This window comes from Seriola lalandi, unplaced genomic scaffold (assembly GCF_002814215.2).
Source record: "Seriola lalandi dorsalis isolate HSWRI2012SDOR001 ecotype SW California unplaced genomic scaffold, Sedor1 jcf7180002054581, whole genome shotgun sequence".
NCBI lineage: Eukaryota > Metazoa > Chordata > Actinopteri > Carangiformes > Carangidae > Seriola > Seriola lalandi.
In genome coordinates, this window is record NW_019525134.1 from 1,473,153 (window position 1) to 1,486,282 (window position 13,130).

The 13,130-nt window shown below is 41.5% G+C and overlaps 1 protein-coding gene across 2 annotated transcripts in view; it reads right to left on the minus strand.

Moving 5' to 3' along the window:
* The window catches only part of gabrb4 (gamma-aminobutyric acid type A receptor subunit beta4), a 47,403-nt gene that overhangs the window by 10,872 nt on the left and 23,401 nt on the right, over nt 1-13,130 (minus strand). For both annotated transcript variants that reach the window (XM_023418213.2, XM_023418212.2), the window contains exons 3-4: nt 7,667-7,734; nt 5,613-5,833 (exon numbers count right to left, since the gene is read on the minus strand). In XM_023418213.2, the coding sequence (XP_023273981.1) occupies nt 5,613-5,833; nt 7,667-7,734 (289 nt within the window). The remainder of the gene's footprint in view (nt 1-5,612; nt 5,834-7,666; nt 7,735-13,130) is intronic.

The following is a 13,130-nucleotide window of genomic DNA, read 5'->3' on the forward strand; positions in this document are numbered from 1 at the left end:
GGGGGGGTGGGGGGTTGTTATGTATGTAGCCATCTCTGTATATAGTCATTTTTTATGATATGATTTTATTAAACCCCAGAGAGAAGTTGCTTTTAAGAATAAATTGGAAATAAAGCATGAAATGTAAAAAAAAAAAACAACATCATCATTAATAACATGGCTTACATTAGCTAATAAAACCCTAATGAAGCTAATAAAGCTAATAAAAGTAATAAAGCTAAGCTATAAGTAAGAAGAGAAAAGAAACAGAAATCTCTAAACTCTAACTTTGGTATCAAACAGGGTTTTAATGTAGATCCCATCATTCAGAGTAAGAAGCTGACTGAGAAACGAACCTTTAAGTCTAATGACAATGAACCAACTATCTACCAGCTCGTCCTTTTCCATCACTCCCAAACAAACTTGGGCCCAAACCGTGAAGTAATGGTGAAGAAATACGTCGCAGTTTCGTCTTACTGTAGAAACTAAGAAGAAAAGAAAGAAGCTAAAACACGGAGAGGCCGTCCGATGTGCTGCTGGAAACCTCCAGCTGTGTCCTCTGTGATCATACGCAGGAAGACATACCCTGTCAAGAGTTACAGTCACAGCTTTTAAAAGAAAATACCCGTGGTACAGTAGCGTAGTGAAGTAGTGACATCCTGGCAGAGGCAGCAGCTCGGAGTAACGGACAGAAATGAATCTTTGCCCCCTGGCAGAGAGAAAAAAAAGCCCCACTACGAATAAAATTGACTTTTTATGTGACACTTAACAAGTCAGGAGAGCATCATCATTGAGTAGGCACGAGTTGGGACGGCTCACAGTCAGGGCCTGGGATTTGGAAATGTCAGCAGATGTAGGTCAGCAACTTACAGTCCCACCAGAGATGGTCAGCAGCAGCAGCAGCCTCAGACCTGAACAGGCACTGCAGTCCACACTCAGCAGTCTCTGCACTGTGTCCATTCAGGATGATGTGCAATATTAGCTGCTTAACCTTTGTGAGAGACGTAACTTCTTTAATGTCATCACAATGCAAAAACAAAGGAGTAAAATCTTCCAATTAAATGTGCATTCCCCTCATTGTTAGCGGCAGCTCTCTTGGCTCCTCGGACCACGCATCACGCCGACAACACAACAGCTGAAAACAACCTGGAGGTGGATCCCAGAAAGCTCAGCACTACAGACAGGGAGGTTTGCAGACATGTGAGCAATAGTTTTGACACCTACACAGTCTGCTGATGCGTCTTCCTCTGTGAGGTAGCTCGCATACCAAACAAAGATCATTGTACTACACCGTGGTTTAATAAACAGAGGAACATGAGAGAGCAGATTTACAGGAATGGGAAGAGAGAAAACACCATCTGGTGAAAGGTGAGCTCAACAACGTCCTGAATGCTCTCAGCGCTACAGAACTGGACGGTCCGTTCGCTAACGATGATTCAGCCTCTCGTCTCACTGGCCAGTTAGAAGAACCTGCTCCGTCGTGCGCACCGGGCTCTAACTTTCTACTGACACGACTTCTTTTATTGATGTTTGGAACGACTTTCTTTGTTTGCAACATCCAAACTCTCTCCTGCACCACTCAGCAGTCCTCTGCCCCCTCCCTCCTCTCCACACAGGAAGAAAGCACAAGGGTAAAATCTCGCCACCGTATATCACACTTATGCAAAAATGACAATTTAAGCAAAGTTTTCTCAAAGGGATATTCAATCTAAGGTGGTAGTTGGCAGCAGCTTTCCAGATTTGATTTGGACCTGCAGTGCACATGAACCATTATACCTCCAACTTTTGATTTGCACAATCAATGTCCACTCCTGGGGAAAGGAACCAGGGGCAGGAACATGCACACTTATAGACTGCAGTCTGTATATTATAGTCATATATCACATGTCAGTGGCTGTGGTGGAAGACGGGCTCAAATCTTTTTTTTTTATTTAAGTAAAAGTATCAGTGCACCAACACAAAAATACTCCATTACAAGTTAAAGTGCTGCATTCAAGATCCAACGTGAATGTACAAAAGGATGATCAGAAAAATGCACTTTAATATCAAAGTGCATCATTCTGCTGCTTTTATCTATATTATTTATTTTCTCTTCTTTTTGTGACAACATTTTTTTGATTTTACCACTTTGGGCCTCAAACCTTCTGAACAGTTTAAAGGTGGAACTGATGACAACTCACCTGAAAGTGTAACAAGCCAAGATGGTTTGAAACAGCTTCAACAATCCATTGTATTACACAAGTTTATATCTAAAGCCTTAATCTGAAAGTAACTGACAAAAACTTCCATCTGAAATATTCTGGAGCTGAAGTATAAAATACTCAAGAGAAGTACAAGTATCTCAAAACTGTACTTAAGCACAGTACTTGAGTATAAATACTTCCCACCACTGGTGCTCGAACTGACTACTGTGCAGTCTGCAAGACTGTTTTAAGGACTCACTTAAAATCAGTATGAGTGTGTTTTTATGAGATTACAGAATAATCCTGATTGTTAACATGTTTGTTTTTTAGTGTTGAAGTCTAAAACGTATCCTGACTCGTCACAGAGTGAAGACTGAGGTGGAGAGAAGGCATCACTCAACATCCAACACCGGATCAGTGGATGTGAAATGAGGACAGAGTTGTGAAGCAGAGAGAATGTGAGCTGGTACTTAAAGTGAATACAAAAATAGAATTGGTTGATCAACACAACAGCAGCTCGGATTAAAATCAGTGTAAGAGGTAGAAATCAAGGTAAATAAAGACTTAAAAAAAAGAAAAGAAATACAAACACAAGCATCAGCAGATTTCACAGCAAGTGGATAGGTGAGAGCACAGCACAAGGTGCAGCAGTGTGTGTAATGTGATTGTCCACAGTTTGTATTCTACTGTGCTCACGAGTAGCACAGGGGACAGATTCAAACAGGCCGTCTTTACAAGAAAAACGCATTTAAAACAACAAAACCCTCGACGTGAGGCGCAACATTCAAATGAACTGAGGATACAGCTTCTATTGTTAAAGTTTCATCCACTGTTCCAGAGAAAAATGTCCACACAACCCTTGGGCAAAGTCAAACATTTCAACAAAGCGATTTAATTACATGCTTACAGGAGGCTTGCAAAGGTCCTGGAATCACCACTGCATGTAGATTATGCGCCGCCTCTAATCACTGTACACTGCTGAAACAATGGTCTGGAGGACGGGTCCAGGGGTTTTGACACCATCTGCCGTACACCATTACTGCAGTGGGCGCTGATAACCGTAAACCCCTGCGCAGTATGTCTGAGGATGAGATGCTGGAGGAACGGCTGAAGCTAACGTCCTCCTGCAACCCTCTTAGCTCTCTGCGTCGTGCAGGCACGAAGCCAGTGGAGATGCAGATGCAGGTGCGATGCCATTTTCCTCTGAGTTTTACGACGCTTGTTTCTGCTCGGTGCGTCTGCGGCGCTGGAGCTGCACCAAGTGGAGCAGCTGGGGATGTTTATTCAGATCAGGTGGTGAATTGTGATGTTGGTGCTGTTTTGGCATGAAATGGATCCTGTTTCCACCTGCTTCCATTTGGAGGAGGAGGAAGTTTTCCAGCCAAAGTTATATTTTTAATGGCTAATAATCTCATCCACAAGTGCTCGTAGGAGATACGAGGCTCTTGGCTGATCTGATTGGCCAACTAATATATTCATCCTGCTCCCGACCTTTCTTCCTTTCCAGGATTGCTGCTGGACACCTGTTCACCAGTTTGCCGCGCCCGTGTGCACCTGTCCCAGAGTGTTCAGGGCAAACGTTACAGATGCGTTTGGTGGACAGACGTCTGCAGCGTTCACCAGCGGCGAGACGTTTCTACTGCTGACAATCTTCAGTCATAACGGAGGAAAAAGAAAAACTTATCCTACTTTTTTGTGTCAGCACCAATTCAGTAATTCAGAGTTTGTGAATACTGATTATCACATTAATAATTCATTACTTCATATGATCTAAACCTTGTCACTGCCGTTTTCTTTTATTCATGGAACAAAACACATTCCCAGCGTCTTTGCCGCCATCAAACTACTTTATTTTAACGACTTGTGTTGAGAAAAGCAGCGATCCATTCTGAGTTTGAAGAAACCTCAGGACGCTCTCTTACTTGCAGCCGTCCTCGGGGGATTTCTGACGAGTCCCTCTGCGAACATTACAGCTGACTGAACTGTCTTGTTTGTCAGTGATCGGGGACATTTAGGGTTTGAGCATTTTGAACCTTTTTATAGCCTTTCTGGGTCAATGAATCTTGGATTTAACATCACCCCTCACTCCTTCCAAAACATTGTTGCTGTTTTTCTTGAGCCACACTTAGACGTTTGTAGACTAATAACTTTATAAATAAAACTTTAAAGTCTGTTTATTGTGACCAAAAATAAATCCGTCATAATTCATGCTGCCACAGGACCGAGCGTGTGGTGATGTTTCTGGTGCCACATGTTGTATTACTGACAGCGGTTATTTCATCAAACCTTGTCATGTGACCGAGTCGTCTGCTGTGTGCTGCTGACTGAAATCACCCCTCCCTCCACCTGTCAATTAACGGCTGCAGCGGAAAAGGTTCGGGTTTTTTTTCTGGTCTAAAAATCATTTAATTGCTCTTTTTGCTCTCGCTCTAGATTTCTTCTCATAATATCGTCCCTCCATTTTCTGTACATATTAATTGTGTTTGTGGTCACAGCCTCCCCCAGCACTGATGGAATATTTCCCCCTTTATGTCCATATTTTTCTTTCGGGGGCATCACGCATGCTTTGGATTATTAAATTGTTCCAAAAGTAAAATAAAAAAAGACACGGAAAATCCATTCTTTCTCTGTACTGAACCTGCTTCCTTTTCTGGGTAATTCCCAGCATGCACTGGGTTAGAGGCAGGGAAACAGTCAGTCACTGGGAACAAACACACAACACATCCTCACTCACATTAAAACCTTAGTTTTTTGTCTTTGGAGAGAAAGAGCAAACTGCAGACGTGTGGAATATGTATATACATGTATAATTATATGGGATAATGCTAAATACTAAAATGTAGAGTGAAAGCAGCACGAGTGGAGAAGAGTCATGAAGTCAGTGAACCAGAATTTCTACCCAAAGTTTGCATTAGCACTATAAACCACTGGTCATACCAGACAGAGTCAAGCTGTAGCAGCGAAACCCCCGAGTGCCCTGAAGTGAGCGGCGGTGCCTTTTATTGCTCATGAATTCATCATTTTAGTTGTAAGAGGAAGAATGTATGAGTTCTTCTTTAAAAAGTCATAGAGTATCATTTGAACTCACATTATTTCAGAGCAAAGTTGCGGTGATGCATTTAGAATGAAGTGATGCTCCGATGCCGAAACCTTTTTCTTAACAGCGAACTCTTCTGTGGCGCACGTCAGTCACTTTATGTTGTTTTTGGCGACACATTTTTCACATCTTTAATAAATCAGATCTGAAACTGGCCTCTCAGTTCAGGTTGAGGTTCACCAGGTCGATACGTGTTGAAATGGAGAAAAAGAAAACTAAACTGGATGTGACACACAGTTGTGTAGACACATTGAAGAGAGAAATACTGACGTAGATCACCGGACCAGCCACAGACAGAGCATGAGATCATGCACATGACAGAGATAAGGGTTTAAAAATGAGTGTCTGTTTACCTCAGCCCATATAAGACGGTGCCGTCAGGGTGCAGTCGGATCATACGGTTTTTTACCGTCACACCGTGAAGAAAGGACTTCTTGTCATTAAGGAAGTAGGTGTCAGGGAGCCACAGCTGGTCTGCTACACGGTTGTCCAGAGTCAGGTTTAGGTTCAGCTCACCATAGGCCAAACGCTTATCTTGCCAGCTCTGCTGGAAATACATTGTGATGGTGTAGTCCTGGAGAGAAGAGGGAAAAAATCTTATATGAAGTCACAGACAAAAAACAATTCAGTTATACACCAGGTCATGAGCTGCGGTGACAATTTAGCAAAAAGAAAAGAAAAGCTTTTCTGTTTTGTGTTTGTCTTTTAATTAAGTATCTATCTATCTATCTATCTATCTATCTATCTATCTATCTATCTATCTATCTATCTTTTTGTTTCTTGCCAGCGCCTGATGAAACTAGACGGAGAGACGAGTCAGAAATCATGGACATGGTTTATTATAGGTTACAACTGAAATCACAACTGATGGATAGTAACATAAGTTATATAGAGAACTCAAACTCAAAAACATGACAATACAAGAAATTAAAAATCTCTATTCAGCTTCATCACAACACAAAATAAAGAAAAAGAAGAAAAGGCAACTTTGATGAAACTATGTCAGCGATAAATAAATGCATCAACATCTACGACTGTTAATCATGAAAAGGAATCTGCTCAGCGTTTGTGGAATAGGACACAGGCAGCAAACCAACAAACACAGCTGTACCAGCGCTTGTGTGTAACACTGTCTCCACCAGCAGAAGCTCTCCGGTGAAGATATGATGTCTGCCAGCTCTGTGGTCACAGCACTCAACTGTTTACAGTGAGTGACATGAAAAGCTCTTATCAGTGCACCGGCTTCATGTAAAACCTACGCAGTCCAAAAATGACTCAAAGACTTTTTAAATATTGTGCAGATCAGTTTACTGCCTCACACTTTCACTATAACACAGCTCTCAGTATTGGCAGCCGTGCTAAATGGACTATCAGCTCTGTGTTCTGTGTTTCCCTTATAATTTGTTTTTCTTATCAAACAGTGCAATGCAGCCTTGATACTTCAGTCCTGCTGCACGACATCCTGCAGTTCATGTTGGAGCGTTACGCTGGATACCAAGTATCCCTTACATCTTAATCTATTAATGACACAAAGCGTGTTGTATTGAGAAATGTCAAATGTGAACAAATGACTAAACACCGAGCTCCTAATGAGCACTCGGCCATACTGCCGATAAACAAATCAATCAACCCTCTCATCAATTTATCATTAAAAATGAACAATTGTCAAAGCAGACGTGGGGAAAGGAACTTTAAACTGGTCTGACAAAAACACACACACTTGACTGTACAACCAGCAGCTGCAAACATTAACATTTATCTATTTTTTTTTATCTATCTCAACCCCCATCAAATTTAAGGTGAACGCAGTATTATCATTGAGAATTTAATATACTCATTAAATGTTGCCACCCTGCAGAAATGCTGGGAAAGCAGAATCATAAACAAACTGTTTGTAAAAGAAAGTGTGCGGCGGCTTTGAGCAGGTGAGAGTCACCTGATCGCTCCAGAGGAATAAACCCAGACGAAGAAATAAAGACAGACAGAAGACAGAATAGAAAAGCATGTGGGAGGAATGAGCTGCACAGTGAGCGACTGTCAGACTGAGTGAAATAAAGAAAGCGCTAAGAGACAGAATGACGTCACCGCTCAGACTCCAGCCATATTGCCTTCCTCACCTCTCACCCTGCGTTTCTCGAGTCGGCGCCACAGTAACAGAACATGTGTTGTAACAGTGAGCAGACTGAACTGAACTGTAACTGATCAATGTTTCTATCTGTTGGTTTCATTCAGTGCAAACTTGTGAGATTCTTGTCCGCCAACACGGTTCAAACCCCGTGTGGCAGCGGTCGTGGGTGGGAAGCCAGTGAGGGATCATGTATTTGTCGGGTGAGGCGTGCAGGACCTGCAGCGCTGCGGTGGAGAAGACCACGACCACCGAAAAAAAAACTAAAAGACAAAAACTTACCATGTTTACTTCTGAGATGGAGTCGATGCTCGCTATGTTGATGCTCATTCCTACGATGACTGGAGGACCTGAGGGCACGAAGGGAAAACCGAGGTCACCACAAAAGTACAAAAAGGATTACATGCAACTGCTGCACTTAGAAAGCACTTCACTAAGGAAAGTGAACAGACAGAGTAGTGATGATGGAAAATTAACAGGATTTCCTTTGACCTACTTTTAATCCCACTTAAGTTCGTAAACACATTCAACCTGTCAGAAGTTTCACAACACACTCATTTTCACTCTTTATATTGAAGTTTCACCAGTTCACCAGTTCACCTTCCTGCAGCAGTGGCAGCGAATGAAGCCCTGAAAGTTAATGCAAACATTTCCTACAGGTTGAGGACCGACAAACCCTCTGCACAAAGGCAGCGTCGGAACAAACAGTGTTACGACACCCTCTGACGCATCGTTAGGACAATACTGTCCTGCAGGAGGTCGAATCAGAGTGGTGGGGAAAAGGCACACACTGGTTGGTTCAGGGCTTCATCCTACAGCAAGGTAATGACCCAAAACATGAGAAGACCAGAACCGGACGGAGGCTTCACGTGATGAAGACCAGCACAGTCTCCAGACTTGGTGGTGAAAGCAAAGCAAAACTGCAAGTGACACACATTTGTGGGAACTTCTGCAACAGTGTTGGGACGAACGAGTGAGTTCGGCTGGATGAGTCAAAAATATAAAATATATTTAGCTCAAGAAGAAGAAGAATCATTCCATGATTCCAGTTGTTTGTCTGTTCTGTGTTTTAATTTCAGAAACATTGAGACATTGAATTATGTAAATTCTAAGTTGTAAAACTTTTGTCTGGTAGTGGAAATATTCATGTTTCATACTGGCTGTAATGCACTGAGGGCTTTACTTCCTTTTGCATTTAGCATGCTCTGCATTTCCAACTCAGACCAATGGACTCACACACTCATCAGCAATGCAATACTCCCAGTTTAAAGACCAACATCAGATAGAAGATGATGTTCAACTATACTGATGAAAAATGGCAGTGTTAAGTACAGTACTGCTCACACACATGGGCTACTCTTGCAGTGTACAGTGACAAAGCAAATTCAAATCTGAGTCTGCTGCTCAGACGCTGTGCGTAGAACAGAAAGTAAAGATCAGTTCCTCTGAGAAGCTTATGAAACAACACTGAGAAAATGCACTCATCCATACTAATTTCTAGGCTCGCAATTCATGTAAAGGAACAGGAAGAGCAAACCGTGCCTCATTTACATGATTACAGTACAGGCTGTAGACATGTAAACAGCTACGCACATCGACTCCCTTACATGTACACTAAACACTCAGCCCACTTCAATATTCAACTTTAGGTTTACAAGGATTATCCATCCACAAGAGCTCGTGTCCTCACAGCCGCTGTAACCAGCATCCAGTGACTCCAGACATGATGTGACACTGTATGATCACTAACAGGTAAATCTACACACAACCCTCTCAATATTACAATACTTTTGTTTTTTACAATATACTTTAAATAGCTGCCATGATAAATTTCCATTCGCCACGTGCTGGGGTTTCCCCTCAGCCTCCAGCTCACCCACACTTTATTTAGTTTCCTGGTGTCAGCTCTTTTCAGATTTATCCAAACAAACTTTGGAATATCAGCATCACACTACAAGCACAGTTCGTCTTTGGTCAACACAGACAGTAACACAGAGGAAGCTGATGCAGAACTGCTGGGAGGGCTGGAGACTGGAGTCTGTTTAAACTACATACAGCACTGCTTGTTGTTTTTGTTCCTCTGTTCTTTGCTCGATGCTCGTTTCCAGCGAGCAGCAAAATAAAGAAACCTGGCACCCTCCACTCCAGAAGCTGTTACCCCGGGCAGCGGCCTTTGGAAATGTGTTGAAGGTTTTTTTTTTTATTTTGACAAATTTTTCTCTTTCTATCTTTAGTCCTTAACATCCTTAACACCGTTTCCACGACACCTCCCTCTACGAACCCCGTCAGCCTATCAGGCCTCCAGACGTGAACTGCTGACAGAAAACAGAAAGAGCAGAACCGGCCCAGTGATTGGCTCATGTGGCAGTGCTGAATCCGGATGCCCACATGATGTTCTGTAGTATTATAGTGGAGATGACATTAGCATAAGGATCGTAAACAACGCAGAAAAGCTCTGCTACAGTGTCCAGGTTTACTGCATCATATCATCACGTTCATGAGGAACTGAACCTTGACCTTCTGCTGAAATGAAGGATGGAGGATGTTAATGTGTGTGTGGGTTTGTGTCCCTGCCTCTCCGTTTGTCTGCGTCTTTTCCACTCACTTTCATAAATTCAGGACAAAACAGAAGAGGCTGAGGACGAGACAAGTCATATCTGTTGTTGAACATCTGCTCAGCTCATTTGTTTTCATATTTAAACGTAGTAAAGCGTCACCCCCCCCCCCCACACACACAATCTTATCTGCCCAATGTGACTGCCATGATGTGTGGGGTACATTCTCAGGAAGTGCATGAAGCTCTGAACCTATTTGTGATGTTCAAATAGCACCGTGTCACCAGTAAGCATTTCTTAATTCTTTGATAACGCTGTGATAATATAGTCTGTATGTTTTATGTGAAAACACCAGGTTGGGTTCAGACAGTTCTGGACCACTGTGACTCAGAGCCGATGGAAGTCCTGCACAAGTTCACAAAAAAGAGTTTAAAATGAATAAATAAACCAGCATGTTAAAGTCGTCTTTAACCAGATCAGATCTACAACTTCTGCACTGAATCCTCTAAAACTCAAAGCTTTGAAATGCAAAGAGAGTGGAAAAGAAGACTGTGACAGGAACTACAGACAGCAGGAGTCATGGTGATGATTTTAGGTGGAAAACGTATCAGAGCCCATAAAGATTGACGACATATAAAAACTCCTAATATGATAATCCTGATCTATCCAAATACCTTCACCACAGTCAGACCTCTGATCATTGGACATGAGTAAAGATCCAGTCTAATCAGAGCTGTCAGTTTACCCTCACTGACTCTGTTATCACTGTAATAAACTGTGTATCTGGCTTCAGCTACTTAAAGCATGGCGCTCACTGAACATCCACTTGTATGAAATAAGAGAAGAATGACCAGGAACATTTTGTTTGAACAAAAATGTTAATTACAAACATGTCATTGTTCACTGCATCTGGGCATTTCAGTCTATTCCCACAAAACTAATAAAACCTAGACTTGAATGAAAGTATAACGCGGTCTGAGGCACACTGACCCGGGACGATGGTAAATGGTTGAACAGCGCTTAAACATGTGGTTTAATAAACATGTGTCTCTGTGCTTGACCAGACTCAGAAGGTCCTACTCTGTCCTCCTGCAGGGAGTCCTGCCAGGACCTGATCCAACCAATGACCACACCGTGAGTGATGACGTGTCTCTATCATCGCACATCTGGATGCATGAACCCAGCGGAGTTTTAAGTTTCTGTTGTGACGCAGCTTGTTGTATTAACACACATGTACAGTATGTGCTGGGTGTAGAAACCTGCGGCAGCTGTGCGATGGGCAGTTTATGCAGACCTAAGCAAATGAACACAGAACAAGTTAGTTGGGTTCTCCGGCTAATTTACGGTTCCCCCGCTGATTAGTTACCATAACAGGGTCGTTATTTGTAAGCTTTGACACAGTGTACTGTCCTGTACTGTCCTCACGATCCTGAGGTATTAGCGTCAGAAAGTGCTGCCCTGAAGCCTGAGGGCAGACAGTCGTGACTGTGCTCATCTGTGACGTCACGCACTTGAGACACATAAAATTTCTACTGTAAAACTCACAACTCAGTTCAGAGGGATGAAAGTGTGTCTGTCAGATAATGAAAAGAACTTGAGCCGACCTGAGCTCAACACCCATCACTACACGTAACGTCACGTTGTTAAAATATAATTGTTACATAATATAATAATTTATATTATATTATTATAACTTGTTTAGAATTATTATATTATACAAATAATAAATACTAGTCTCATAACATTAGTTTTAACACCATCACACTATTATCATATTATTCTACACTGTTTGATATTATATTTTATTACATTTTATAATATCATTATTATTATTACATTTATTATCATTACTATCATCATCATTATTATTATTATTATTATTTATTATTTATTATTATTTTTAATTATTTTATTTCTATTACATTCTCCCTACGATTATATTTATGACATCATTAATGCCCACTATACTTTCCTTTTCATCTTTCTCAGAAAAGGCAGATACATACGACTACATCACATATAGACCTCGAAAAATACACACACACACACACACACACACACACACACACGCACACATCATATTCTTTTAATCTTTACGTCTCTAACTGTTTTTATTTACATGTCTGTGTATTATATGTTCCCCTTCGTGTCACGCTTGTTTTTGTTCTGCAAACTCACTAATTAACAACAAATAAAGTATCAGTTCTACAATGTAAGAAAATAAAATAAAAGATAATGAAAAGAACTTAAAACTGAAACTGTGATGGTGTGAAACTGACTCAGATCCATCACTTCTGTTTCAACATATTCAGATTCATCTACTGTAAATGGCTCAGATCACTTATTAATTATGATGTTTCTCTTCAAATACTGGTACTAAAATATTAACCAGAAAACCACTTGACTTTAAAGGCCCATCTATCCTCTCTTATATTCTGTAATCCTATTTCTCCCCCTCCCACTCCTCCCACTCCTCCCACTCCTCCCACTCCCACTAAATGCCCTGAAGCTTTGTCATATTCCCTGACCCATCTCCCATCTCTTTCTAAAAAAAAAAAAAAAGGGGGGGAAATGTAAGGCCATTTTCCATCGCACTTTGTGAAGGCAACCAGTAACAGTTTCCCCCTGAGATGTCAAAGTACATTCGTTCGCTAGATGAAAACAGAACGCACCAAATCTCTCTCTCTCTTTCTCTCTCGCTGCATATTTTGACCCTGCTTTAGTGAAACAGAAGCACTCACTTTGTCACCACAGCTTTCTCAAAATAAAACCGCTACCTTCACTTGCACTTCACACGTTGTGAGAAGAACAACGCTCGTCTAAAAAAAACAAAAAAAACCCCAACTTTACATCTTTAAATAATCATGTCTCTGTTCATTTTCAAGCAAGATTTAAAACGTAGCAAAGAAAACGCTTCAGTTTTTTACCACTGAATTCTTGAAAAACAACACGAATAACTGACGAACAAAGTCACACAGAAGTACAGTCAGTTTATAATCTGTCTCTCTGTTAGTTTATTAAAAGCTGGATTTGATGGAAAAGGAAGGAGAGAGTGAGAGAAAGATCCTGATGTCCAGACGCAAACCATATTGTCTGTGAACAATTAACATACGAGTGTGTAAACAGTTTCTTCTACACTGAATGTGTCGACCTGCTCTGATGTCCGCCAACGTCCCAGTCGATGTCTGATG